This window comes from Hemicordylus capensis, chromosome 4 (genome assembly GCF_027244095.1).
Source record: "Hemicordylus capensis ecotype Gifberg chromosome 4, rHemCap1.1.pri, whole genome shotgun sequence".
Classification (NCBI taxonomy): domain Eukaryota; kingdom Metazoa; phylum Chordata; class Lepidosauria; order Squamata; family Cordylidae; genus Hemicordylus; species Hemicordylus capensis.
The window spans coordinates 49,917,674-49,932,145 of NC_069660.1; the positions used below are offsets into that span (position 1 = coordinate 49,917,674).

General features: G+C 42.5%; 1 protein-coding gene across 1 annotated transcript in view; it reads left to right on the forward strand.

Annotated features, from left to right (window-relative positions):
* The window catches only part of LOC128322437 (fer-1-like protein 4), a 97,937-nt gene that overhangs the window by 40,212 nt on the left and 43,253 nt on the right, over nucleotides 1-14,472 (forward strand). Inside the window, exons 18-23 of the mRNA XM_053243648.1 lie at nucleotides 362-482; nucleotides 827-927; nucleotides 3,812-3,899; nucleotides 7,994-8,110; nucleotides 9,116-9,268; nucleotides 13,332-13,515. Coding sequence (XP_053099623.1) covers nucleotides 362-482; nucleotides 827-927; nucleotides 3,812-3,899; nucleotides 7,994-8,110; nucleotides 9,116-9,268; nucleotides 13,332-13,515 — 764 coding nt within the window. The remainder of the gene's footprint in view (nucleotides 1-361; nucleotides 483-826; nucleotides 928-3,811; nucleotides 3,900-7,993; nucleotides 8,111-9,115; nucleotides 9,269-13,331; nucleotides 13,516-14,472) is intronic.

Below are 14,472 nucleotides of genomic sequence, written 5' to 3' on the forward strand. Positions count from 1 at the left end.
TCTCTACAAGGACTTTATAAAACCTCCTCAGCAGGAAGGATTCTATTATAATCAGTCAACAGAAATGCTTAACCTCTTAGTACAATCCTCTGATTCTAGCTTGGTATGGTGGAGGAGATTGTTGTCTGTCAAGTCCATGTAGTATAAACAAAACTTCAGTACTTCTGCACTGTGATATATGTTTTTAACGAAGAAAAAATTAGTTCTTTGTCCTAAAACAATACACCCCTCTGGACTTGTTGCAGGAAGAGCGGGATATACATGTTACAATAAGATAAAATAATACCAGTATAACTCTGGCATGCAGACAATTACTTGCTGCTAATACGAGCTGTAAACCTTCTTTGCCTGCTGCTCTTAGCTCTTACAGTTGCCTGCCCATGCTGCATGAGAAGCCCTGTGTGTATGTTTGGAGCTACTGGGAAGACTATACCTGGAGACTCTGTAATTCCAACTGGATTGTCAAAATAGCAGAGCGTTTGGTAAAGTATAGCTCTGCCTGTAGATTCTATCAAGCCCTACTGCTTTTGCTCACATACTTACTTTTCCTGGAACATGCACAATTATTTGGGCAGTAGGGGGGCCTGATTGGGATTAGGTTCTAAGTGTTCTCAAGCCTTGTACTTGACAAAGGAAAATGAGGGCACTCAGGACTTCACAGAAAAAGCTCCCCTTGATTCTTTGCAAAATGACATCCTTGCTGCTTTTATGTGGGCTAATTTAGCTTAGGTGAAGGGTGCACAATATTACTTCAACTAAATGCTTCAAGTACACAAATTGATTGTGGTATCTGGGGCTGATCTCAACGTTGAGTTTGCCACAACAGGAACATGGACTGGAAGATGTGGAAAAGCTCTTGAGAAGACCAAAGTCCAAAGCAGATGAGAGGCTTCGGCAGGTGCTGGAGGAATTTGTTGCTGGATGTAGGTTAGTACATCCCTGTACTCTTTTTGTGGAAACATATGACTGCCTTTCATTGCTCTTCTGCAGACATTGGCAAAGTCGTGCTTTAAACATCCCTGAATCCAGCATCCTGGAAAGAGTTCCAGATGTTGTGACTTCGATCCAAATTTAAATGGCAGGATATAAATGCATGGCTGAGAGTTAACTGTAAACAACTGCATAGTAACCTGAAGCTCTTTGAGTGTACTGGGTAATCACTAAAATAGATTAATCTTGTGTCATGGCTGTTTCTGGATATAATTTTCCAGGAATATAGTTTGTGCCCAGCTAGCACAGATACTGATTTACTGCCCTGAGTAATTTTTGGAAGGGCGGTATATAAATCAAATAAATAAACAAACAAATAAATGTGACATATGTCATATCTGAATAATACACAGTGGAAGAGTGAATTTGTTTTACTAACGGGAATGAGTAGTTTCCCAGGCACAACCATTTCCTTCAGAACAGAACGCTCTACTAAGGCATCCCAGGCTATTTTGCACAAAATACAGTCATCCCTTGCCAACCATGGGTTTCCCCATCGCACTTTTAAGTATCCACAACTGGGAAATTGTGGCAGGTCTTGCCAACCAAAACCTGAGTATCCACAGTTTGGTGAGATTTTTTGGTAATTCGAGGTGGGTGGGTTACAATTTCCAGGGATCAGGGAGTGATTTCTGGGGGTCAGGGGATGATTTTCAGGGTTTTAAAAATGTATTTTACTGATTTTTAAACTATTTTTAACTGTATTTTGCAGTTGTTTTGTGACTGCGATTTCCCTAACCCCCTGTTTGCCATTGATTCCAATGGCTCATCTACTATGAATTCACCAACTGTGAGGTTTTCCCGAAATGGAACCCTCACGGTTGGCAAGAGATAACTGTAATAGAGAGATTTTTTTTTTTTAAGGTGAGCTCCCAGTTTCTCAAATGATATTCTGAAACACAGGCCACATTCGCACGTAACACTGAACTGCGGGTCCAGTAGATGGTTCCATGTCCCCTTTCCCCACTCTCCTATCTGAATTCGGAAGTACTGGAGAGGAGTCTCTCTGCAGTCAGCGAGACTGCAGAGAGGCAAGGTAGCTGGCTATATGGACTTCCTTCTTTACTGAAGGACAGTCCACACAGCCATCATGCCGGAGCTGAGGGAGGAGTTTCCTCCCTGAACTCCAGTTCCAGGGGAGGCAGCTTGTGGTTCTGAATTCAGACGTACTACAGGCTGCCTGGAACCTCGGGTTGCAGTAACAAAACTCACTGCAACCTGAGGATTCAGATTGGAGTCCTAAATCTGAACCCTCAATTTCATCGCCACTTGTAACCTGGGTTGCCCACATTTGGACATAATGTCAGTGGAACCGCAGGTCCATTCAACTGCGGTTCTGCATTACGTGTGAATGTGACCATAATGATACAAAGTCTTCCTGCAGGTAGAGGTCTGTTCCCAAAAATATTGTGGTTATGTGGTAGTGGTAATGGTATAAAAGAGAGCTGCAGCAGGAAAATATGAAAAAGGAAAGAACAAGAAAAGAAACATGAAATTATCTCTTGAACCTTGAAGGAAGCTTTCTAGATGTCATGTTTGGAGCTAGACCTTGTCTTTTATAAGATCTAGCATTCCAGTTGCCAATGCTGGAAGATGGTTCTGGGTCCTGTTCAGTCATATTGGGTTAATTATTGGTTAACCAATAATTCTGTTACAAAAAGTGTAAGTTAAGCTGATAATGAGAATATTCTGGCTGACATCCTGACTAATGCAGTGTGTGTGCAGCAAAGGAAGCACACGTGCAGCTGTTGTGTTTTAGAGTAAAGCAACATGGAAGCTCAAATATGTGGAGGTGTAAATTTTGCCTGTACCCCCTTAGCAACATAGGAAGCTGTATTATATTGAGTCAGACTAGTCAATACTAGCTCAGTATTGTCTACACAGACTGGCAGCGGCTTCTCCAAGGTTACAGGCAGGAATCTCTCCCAGCCTATCTGGAGATGCCAGGGAGGGAACTTGAAATTTTCTGCATGTAAGCATGAAGATGCTCTTCCCAGAGTGACCCAAATATCTTACAGTGCTCACATGTGGTCTCCCATTCAAATGCAAACCAGGGTAGACACTGCTTAGCAAAGGGGAAAACTCATGCTAACTAACATAAGACCAGCCCTTTCCTCTTAAACTCTCTGTGCCATGCCAAATATATGTCCCTAAGGGTTATGTAGCCCTTGGGGATCTATTTGAGTAACACAAAGCACTCCAGAGAGATGGGGAGATCAATGAAAATCACTTCCCTTGTTGCTTTACTCTGGAACACAGCAGTTGCACATATGCTTCCTTTGCTGCATGCATGCTACATTAATCAACGTTGACCTCTGCATAGAAAGACTTTGGAAACTGCTATATTCATTTATTCATTCATTCATCACATTTGTCTTCCACCTTCTGTTTAAGGAAATATACATGGGCCATATACATGGAACCACTCCATTTTTATCCTCACAACCACCCAGTGAGGTAGGTTAGGCTGAACAGGTATCCCAAGGACACCCAGTGAGCTTCATGGCTGAGTGAGAACTTGAGCCCATATATTATCATTCCAAATTGGACACTCTAGCCATGATACCACACTGATTCTTACATAAAAATCAATATGCAGCATACAGCAAATGGGAAAGGTCAGTGTATACAAATCTAACTGCTAGGCAGCATCTGGCTCCGTCAGTCCCTTTTTTGTAGATGTGGTGGAAAAGAGTTTTATATGTAATTCTTCTTTTGGCTCTTCTAAGCTGCTAAGTCCTTAATTACTGCCCATCTTTCAGCCCATGTGATATATGTGTTGCAGTCACAGGCTCAGAATTCACAGCCGCTCTCATTGCAGGCAGTATTCATTTAATGTGGACAAAAAGCCAATGACCCGTCCAAATAACCTTGATCGCTGTCGGATGAAATCTCTTCCACAAAACATTGTAAGTCATGTGAGCAGGTTGTATGTTGTTCTAGACAGATGGAATGCTTGGATCTACCCTTGAGAAGCAGAAAGGAAATTGAATTGTCAGTGTGACAGCAAATATTTTCTAACTCTTATCTAAGCCTTCATCTGCTGTTAGGTAAACATGGGATATTCTCAGACAGAGAAATACTCTGAAAATGGAAGATCTTTTTGCTTTAGTTTTCTACCGAGCGTTCAAATGACTTCTTTGGCCATTGCACAATTTTGCAGTACCAACTGCTGGCAATCTGTGATAAGAATAACACTTTTAGAGCCTATCTGTAGTAGTAGTAGTATTTTGTTTTTGGTTTTTGTTTCTTGATTTTTGGTTTTGGTTACTGACCAACAAATACAGAAGAGCAAAAGTAAAAATAAAATAAAAAGATAAAAATTCATAAAATTACTTATGATTCCTAGAAACATTTAAACATACTAGCCAACCTGCACAGAGCATCTGTGCGCTCTTTGGGGCCGGCTGTTCCCCCCTCCCTCCTGCCCCACTCCCTCTCCCCCTCCCTACCTTCTGCCCCACACTCTTGCCCCTCTTTCCCTTCCTCCTGCCCCACTCTCTCTTGCCCTCCCCCCTCCCAACCCTCTCTCTCACCCTCCCTCTCACCTTCCTGCCCCAGTCTCTCCCCCCTGCTCCTCTCTCCTGCCCTTCCCCTCTCCCTTCTGCCCCACTCTCTCTTGCCCTCCTTCCTGCCCCACTCTCTCTTGCCCTCCTTCCTGCCCCACTCTCTTGCCCTCCCCCTCCCCCCTGCCCCACTCCCTCTTGCCCTCTCCCCTCCCCCTGCCCCACTCCCTCTTGCCCTCTCCCCTCCCCCACTCTCTCCACCCCCTGCATTTTTTAAAACTCTACTTACCAGGTGGCAGGCAGCCAAAAAGGGCCCCACCTCCACTGCTCCTCCTCTCGGGCGGCGAACAGGAAAGTCCTGACTCCTGGTTCCCTCCCACCCCAGCCTCCCATGGGTGCCTGGCCTTGGCGGCCAGTCCTGCCGCCACCTGGCCGAGAGCCGCCTCCATGGCCTGGCCTGCCGCCGGGCCCGCCACACCAAGTGCTGCCTCTGCAGCCTGCTGGGCCCACTGCCACCACTTGCCAGTCTCTGCGGCTGGCCTCTTTGGGGCCGGCTACCTCTCCCCCCACCCCCACCTTCTGCCCCAGTATGCGGGCGGCCGAGTGCTGCCACCGTGGCCGGGCCCGCCTCTGCCTTGCCTCCGTGGCTGGGCCAGGCCCGCAGCCACCGTCACGGGGCCAGGCCCGCCGCAGCCAGGCCCGCAGCCAGCCAATTCTCCTGGGTGCACCCACCAATCAGGCGCCTCTGCCGGCCAGCCAATCAGCTGGGCTGCCAGGACACACATTCCATGGCACACCCAGGAGAAATATATATATAGATTGGGGAAAACACCAAAATTGTTTATGGGGAAGCAGGAAAAAAGGAAAAAACCAACTCAATATATAACAGCTATCCTCAATAGATAATAATACTTAGTTCAAATACATAACATGGTCTTACGAATTATATTGGCAATTAGGCAGAACCTGGCAACTGCATAAGAAATCTTATCATCATGATCTAATAAAAGAGAACATATGTAGAAATAATCAGAACAGCCCAGAACATTTAATAAATGTGGAGTAATGTGTATACTACAAATGTCCCTATAAAAATTACAATATAATAGAACATGTGCTGTTGATTCTATGGCTCCTGAATCGCAGGGGCAAAAGTGCTCTGCCCACGGGATTTTGTTAAATCTGCCCTCAAGCACTGCAGTGCGCAGGACATTAAATTGTGCTTGGGTAAATGCCCTGCGATGCTTGGTCACTGTAATCTGGTTAAGATATCTGGCAGGACGTGCGTTCAGAATTTGATTTCCCAGCACTACTCCCCTTGGAATGAAACTTTGGTCTGTCTGCTGTTCTGCATCTAAGATTCTTTGGGTAACCACCAACTTGGCCTGATCATAGCCCATCATTGTTAGTACTTGTGGTGAGAGACCGTAAGTAAGCAGTTTCTGCTCAAATACATGTTCCCATTTAGACATAAATTCATCCGCAAGCATCAGCGTAGTTAGCACCAAATGATAGGAATTTAGCTTGAGCCAGAGCTTAAAAATAGAAAGGCAGATCTTAGATTCTACTTTGTAAAGACTGGCCTCCAGGTGGACACTATCTGCAATGATCCTCATCATGGATTGGCAGCAAATGACCAGTAGATGATGCTGTGAAATTGTTCGATGGCTAAAGATGCCATATGAACACTCAGCAGAAAAGCGAAAAGAACTTCCATTTTCAAATGGAGTATTTCTCCACCTTGAAACACTCATGTAGTCTCCAGTAATGAGAGCATATTCCTTGGTTTTTGGTTGTCCTGGTCCTATGCCAATGGCATTTGCCTTGATGGTCATTTAAAAGCTGGATCTAGGTGTCGAGTTTACACCACAGTAACACAATGAGCTCCTCATGGGATAACCTCTTTCTCCATTTATGACTATTGCTTCTAGGGATGTACACAAGCCGGTTTGGCGCCTCCTCTGGGAAGTGCTAAATCAGCTTGGGCGCCAGTGTTCGAGCCAGCTTGACAGGGTGGGGAGCGGTTTCCTTAAGGAGCCATTAACGGTTTGGGCCTGGGATACCTGAGGGCCGCCTGCTCCCAAGGGTTGCTGCCCGCTTGACGAGGTCATCTGAGGGGGCTCTGCTCCGGGTGCCGACAATGAGGGAGGCTCGGTTGTCATGCACGCGGGACAGGGCCTTCTCTGTTGCTGCCCTCAGACTCTGGAATGCTCTCCCGGTGGCTATTCGCTCCTCGGTCTCCATCACAGCTTTTAGAAAAAGTGTAAAATCTTGGCTTTTTGCCCAGGCATTTATTTATTCTCTGCTGCTGCTCTTTATAGTCTGTATTGCTTTTATGCTTTTGTTTTAAAATTTTAATCAGATTTGTTTAATTCCCCCCTCCCCCACTTAATATTTTAATTGTGTCTTTCTTACCATCTTGTGTTTAAATTTTTTGCTGTAAACTGCCTTGGGATTGCTTTAATGAAAGGCGGTATATAAATTTAACAATAAATAAATAAATAAATTAAGGAGCTCCTTACCTGGTCCTCCCCACTCCATCACTTTTCCGAGTATGGTGCCCAGTCCCCAACTAGCCACGCGGGGCTTTGGCGCTGTTCCCTGCAGTCTCCTGTGGCATCGGTAAGAACATAGCTGGTGTGCACGCATGCTAGCCATTTGCATGGCCAACATGGTGTTGCTGACCATGCAAATGGCCAGCACGCATGCACAGTGATGCCACACAGAGGCTGAGGGAACAGTGCCACAGCTTCGCACGGACAGTTGCGGACTGGGCGCCATGACCGGAAGAGCGGCAGGATGGGAAAGAGCTGGTAAGGAGCTCCTTACCAGCTACTTAAGGCAACTGCTCCCTGCCCTGCCAGCCCGTGCACAACCTGTTCGTGCACATCTCTAGTTACTTCCAGTCAATGAAAAAGTTGTCACATGGTAGCATAAGTACATCGCAGGAATTTCAAGTGATCAGGCTGTGGCACAATAGTTGCAACACCAACTTTAAAACATAGTCAAAAGGTCTATAAAGTTCCAAGTGACAGTGGGGGAAAACATCTTCCTTTATCCTGCACAGCATGACTTCTCAATTCCATTTCTTATCCGCCCTCTCTCCCTTGCCCTTGTCACCCTTAAACCTTGTATGTGGTCTTTGTCCCTTCTCTCACTTTTGCTTTGCTTCTGCTTGCTACATTCTGCATGAACTATTCACCCCTTTATCTTTTGTTTCTTTCTACTGTATTCTTTCTCTTACTATTCCAGCTCCTCAGTCCAAACTTCCTCTGAGCTAAACATTCAAAAAGTATATTTGTTGCCACTTCTGATAACACAAATTCTGTAGCGATCATTAAGAATTCATGCTACCTGGAGTTATGAGGATCTGGAGGTATTTGCTCTACAAAATTTGTGGGTGGGTTGGGATTGACCTAGAGAAAAATCAGAGAATACGACAGTTTGATTCCCTGTGCTGCTAAATATATGGTTATAAGTTGTGTTTTTGTATTCAGATACTATATGCAAAGCAGGGGCTTCGCATAAGGAGGCGATTGAATCGTACCAACATCAAAGAAAAGCTAAATGAGACAAAATTAATACTGTCCAAGTTGCGCTTCCTGGCTAAAGAGGTATATAATTGCAAGACCAAGGTTGGGAACCTGTATCATGTGTCAGTAGAGTTAGAGCTGAGGTGCTCAAGCTGCTAGAAAAGGAAACGTACTACAGTGCACAAAATTATGTTTCTCTGACTCAAAATCTAGTAATTCCCATAGAAACCTAAAAATCACAGTTCCTTCTCCCACCAAGTTTTTCATCTTTGTGGTAGTGGAGAAAAATTAGCAGTTCCAAATGTTGCTTTACAGATTAGATGGGTTTGGGATGAGGCACAACATGATCAGGGATTGATGTGACTGCAAGTATAGGTCCCAGGCCTTAAAAAAAAAAAAAACAACTTAAAAAAAAAACACACAAAAAACACCTTGACAATGTTTTGTTGACAATGGTTTTTTTTGTCAAAAAATTGACAATGCTAAACAATATTGATCTAAACACAAACAGCAAAACACAATTCATCAGTCCGTCCACACACTAATATTGTTTGTGGTATGAAAACAACCATAATTTTCCCGATTAGTGTAAAGAATAAAATCTGACCAAATTACACAAAACAAATTACTCATAGTCTGGTTTTCACAGGGTCTCAGGCCTTTCTATCACCTCTTGAGCTAACATCCATTGCCCACTCGTGTTTCATGAATCCCAGCCTCCTTTCTTATATTGTCCCTGGTCTGTCTAGATAGATTGTTGGTGTAGCATCATGGCCAAGAGACTGAGGTCTTAGTTCCAATCTCGCCTCTGCCATGAACTAGCTAGGTGGCCTTAGGGAAGCTGATCCCACTAAGCCTCAACTCCCCAGCAATTTGGGGATAAGGATTACAGCAAGATCATACATTGAGCTGCTTTGAACACTTGAAAGTGCTATGCACATGCTTATCATCACCATCACCATCTCAGTCCCTAACAATAATAAATTCTAAATTTTAAAAGCCTTTCCAAATCACAAATATTCAAAAATCATATCTGTAGAATCAATTTTTTTTGTTAGTTTTGGTTATTTTTCTCATTTCTTTCAGCCCCAGTGTACTATTCCTGATGTCCTGATCTGGATGTTTAGCAACAATAAGCGTGTAGCATACACAAGAATCCCTGCTCAGAACATTCTTTATGCAGTGGTAGAAGAGGAGAAGGGCAAGGATTGTGCCAAGATACAAACTGTCTTTCTAAAGGTAACATTATCCTTTGAAAGTTGGTTGTTAAAGCTAGGTTTGGGTGGATGGGTTCCCAGTTAATATCTTGAAGCAGACCAAATAATGTCTTTCATGGTTTTCATACAGTGCATGTTTTTTGTATAGTTCTTGCCTCCAACATATTTAAACCCTTGTGAATACCTATCTCTGTCTCAGAGTGGAACTACATGTTTCCTAAAAATGTGTGTGTTTTCAAACTATGTTTGCCTATATAACATGAATATGGGAGCAGGGGGGATTTAAAGGGAGAATCCGTGGGCACATGGAGGGAGAAACCTTATGGGTGTCTAACCTTCTTCACACCTAACAATCTTACCCTGCAAATGCCTTCTGAATGTTTTTCCCCAATCAGGTTAATATGATTATAAGGTTTCAGAGAAATATAATAAATAGATCATTATTTTCTCTTTATTGACATTTCATTTGTAATGTAAGTTGCCTCTGAACTTTTCTAAGTACCCCCATAACTCTCAAGATTAAGCCATCCTGAAATAGTTTTCTTTCTGATATTACCCCTATTTAAGGGTGTGCGGTGACCAAAGTTCATGGCCCAATCGGAACTCGGACTGAGCCTAGGTTCCATGAACCAGTCCGGTCCAGTTTGGCCCAACTGCTAACCGGTCTGGCTGTTCAAGGGCTGGTGAAGGCGGTGATTTAAAAGTAAATAAGCAGGTCCTTATTGGTGTTAGCACCACTCCAAGCAGCTTCCTCCTGTGGCACTCCCCCCAGCAGCCCCCATGCAGCAGCAGCACAGTGCCGGCACTCCTCTGGCCTCTGCGCATGCCAGTTCGTAGAACCGAGGTTCAGTCCGAATTTGGACAACGAACCTCAGTCTGTGCACACCCCTAACCCTATTCACATGTTACATTTAACACAGGTAAAATCTGTGTACAATGTATACACACACAGATTGTACATACATACAATTATTCACACATCATGTTCAACACACGTACTGCACTACACTTCTTATCTGTACCTTGCAATTGAGGGGGCCTGTACCCAGGTTCTCTTTTAAAATGAACACATGTACAGTGATATATATATATATATATATATATATATATATATACACACACACACACACACACACACACACACACACGCGCGCGCGCGCACACACACACACACACAGAGATGTGTATACAGATATCTTTGTGTATGTACAAAGTAATGTCCAAATAAGGCTTCAATAATATTGAAAACTGTGATCTACTGAATAAAAAGGACCAGACATTTTCTGATACAGAGTATTGTCAATTTGTTTCCCCATGTGGAACACAGTTTATGCTTTCTATATTTTTGTTATTATCTGAAAAGATCAATTATTCAAATTTAGTTAAGGTTACTGAATTATATTTCTAAACAACCTAATTTGAAGATGCTGGTTAAAAAGGTGTGTTTTGTATTCATACGTTCTGTTTTTTTGTAAGGCTATATGTTTGTTTGTTTATTTATTTATTTATTTGAGATATATACCACCCTTCCAAAATGGCTCAGGGCGGCTTATAGCATGATAAACAATTAAAACAAGTTAACAGTTAAAATCAAACTATAAAAACAGAATAAAACCAATTAAACAATTCAAACAGCTAAAAAACCATCTAAATATCTAAATTTTGAAATGGTTGTTGCTAGCATTGTAAATTCCCCCCACCCCAGCTGACTTTTATCACATGGGATTGCCACATGTAATGGCAGTTAGATTTTGGGAAACAGTTATTAATATCATCAGTGAAATCCTCCACTTTAGTTAAACCCGAGCTCTTCGTTATTCTCCCTCAATAATGTTAAAAATATATCATCTCTAAAATACACAAGAACATCCTTTTATATTCTACAAAACATTTGAAGTCACAACTAAGGCCAGAAAATTCTAAATGGATTTCTAATCTCTGGGATTTATTCAACTCAGTAAAAATTATCAACATACCAGAAATCTGGCACCAAATATAAGGGCTTAGAGGAAACCAGATTATATACATGTCGAATATTCCTATAACCTCAGTAGGCCAGTTTGAGTGATACTGTACTTCTTTGACTGGCCCAACCACTTGTGATAAGGATGCGTTTGTGTAATGAGCGCTCATGCCTTTCTCCACTCCCCACACTCCAGGTCTAGTTTAAACAAGTCTTTATAGCACATGTAAAGAAGCAGTTTGGACAGACTAAATGACAAAATGGCAAATGTGGTTCAATGTAAGCAAGTGTAAAGTGATGCATATTAGGGGAAAAAACCCCAATCACATATACACTGATGGGGTCTGAGCTGTCAGCAATGGACCAGGAGAAAGATCTTGGGGTTGTGGTGGACAACTCATTGAAATGTCAGTGTGTGGCAGCTGTGAAAAAGGCAAATTCCATGCTAGGGATCATTAGGAGGAGGGTGGAAAATAAAAATGTTAATATTAGAATGCTCTTATACAAATCTATGGTGTGGCCACATTTGGAGTACTGCGTACAGTTCTGGTCACTGTATCTCAAAGGAGGACATTGTAGAACTGGAAAAGGTGCAGAAGAGGGCAACCAAGATGATCAGGGGCCTGGAGCACTTTTGTTATGAGGCAAGGCTACAGAATCTGGGGCTTTTTAGTTTGGAAAAGAGGCAACTATGGGGAGACACAATTGAGGTGTATAAAATTATGGATGGAGTCATAAAGCATGGAGTCACTCCAGCCTCAAAGGCAGGATGCCTCTGAGTACCAGTTGCAGGAGAGTAACAGTAGGAGAGAGGGCATGCTCTCAACTCCTGCCTGTGACTTCCAGCAGCATCTGGTGGGCCACTGTGCAAAACAGGATGTGGGACTAGATGGGCCTTTGGCCTGATCCAGCAGGGCTGTTCTTATGTTCTTATGAGTAGAGAGAGTGGACAGAGTGAAATTTTTCTTCCTCACAGCACTAGAACCAGTGGTTATCCCATGAAATTGAAGGCCAGGAAATTTAGGACTGACAAAAGGATGTACTTTTTTACACAGCCCATAATTAATCTATGGAATTCTCTGCCACGGGATGTGGTGTGATGGCCACTAGCTTGGACGACTTTAAAAGGGGCTTTGACAGATTCATAGAGGACAGGTCTGTTAATGGTCTGGTAGCTACAGGCCACCTCCAGCTTCAGAGGCAAGATGCCTCTAAATACCAGTTGCAGGGGAGCAACAGCAGGAGAGAGGGCATGCCTTCATCTCTTGCCTATAGGCTTCTCAGAGGTATCTGGTAACCCACTGTGTGAAACAGGATGCTGGAGTAGATAAGCCTTGGGCCTGATCCAGCAGGGCTGTTCTTATGTTCTTAACCCCTTTGTGATTAGGGAAAGGTGTACTCGCATCCTTATTGCATTTTGGGGGGCTGGTCAGAGAAGTTTTGTCTCAAACAGCCCAGTATCTTGCTTATTTAAATTTATTATGAAGATTATTTATTTTGTTCTCTCAATATAAAACTGAAATTATGTATTTTATTGTTTTTGTATATAATTCAGAGTCACACAGATATCAGTTTAATTGATCAGGATTTGAAAATACTATTGTGATTATCTAATCTGGGAGGCAATATGCTGTTCCCTTGGTTATCTCTGTGTCGACTTCACCAAACTGTACTAGTTTGGCTGAATTATATAATTCAGAAGGTGTCTAGCCTTGAAACTGCAAGTCATGGAACATTTACCCAAATTGAGACAGTGCCTAATGACTGTTTGATTCAGAGTCTCACAGATATCACTGCACTTTATGTTTTGTTATGTTTATATCGCAGACTTTTTCTAAGGATCCCAGAATCTTGATGCCTCTTGCACTCACAAAGTTTAACTCATGTGGATCATGCTGTATTTACATTTTTTGTTTGTTTATTTATTAAAATTTTCTTAAATAACACCTCCTCCAAAGACTCTAGGCAGTGGACAACAACAATACCAATAACAATTTGGGGAAAAAATTGATGGGCAAATGCCTGGCATTTTATTGTCACTATATGAGATAAATCTTGCTAAGTCTTCATGAGTTATGTATTTGTAGATGAAAACTGAAAATCCCATTTCGGACTTTTATAGGCTCCAGGGTCACGCATCGGAGAAATCTTTGCAAAGATGGAAATCTATATGTGGCTTGGGATAACTAAATATGTGAAGAATAGCACTGCAGAGCTACCTGAGGAGTTCAAGCCAATCTATGATAAAGCTCAGCAAACTGCAAGGATTCCAGCAAACATCCCACCTAGTCAGCTCAACAGAGATGGTAAGCTCATAATGCTCCATTTAGGACTGCATCCTAGGTTCCAGGACAATGTTTCTAATTTCTAACAGCTAAAGAACACGTTTTGTATGTGAATTAAAATGTGAGGTACATGCATTCTCATATGAAAGAAGTTTACTTTTTAAAGTGTTAAAGAGAATTCATTTTGTTATTTATATATCTGTCTATCCAAGGAGCTCGTGATCATGTAGATGGTCCCCCCACCCCATTTTATTTTTGCAAAAACCCTTGTGAAAGGATTCTCTTAGGTTAAGAGAGAGTGACTGGCCCAGGATCAGCTGTGAACTGTGTGCAGATTTGAACTTGGTACTCACTGGTACTAGTCTGATACTCTACCACATGACACTCAGAGGAAGCTGTCTGTTGTGTATCTGCATGAGTCACTGTTCTGGGTATGTCTCCTCTCAAGGCAGATAACACTGCTGCATGTCTTCACCAAGAGTGATTGAATTAGTCAATACCACCCAAGGCAGAAAGGCAGCAAAATTTCCTGTCTGCAGACAGAGGCGTATTGGAAAGAGACAAAGCCAGAGCACTGAGTTGTCTAGACACCAGTGGATAGCCTGTTCTGTGGATGGGTGATTTTTGTTTATTGGAGGTTTAATTTTTAAAATGGATTTATTTGGCACAGCACACTAGCACTTTGCTTGCAGCACACTAGTGTGCCTTACTGTGCAGTTTACCAATAACCTATCTAGGGAAACTTTACATTTCTGCAAGCTTAACTTTAGTTATGAAAAATAAATCGTTGTCGCTGTGCTGTATGAGAGCAGCAGCAGCCCTTGTTTCTGAAACACTGTAACTGTTGTGTGATCAACACCAAACATATATTATACGAAAATTATATATGAGTATGCAAACAATAAAATAAGATCAGAAAGTAAAAAAAGAAATAGAGAGGAATTGAAACTTGAGATTAAAAAATCCTCACTTCCCACA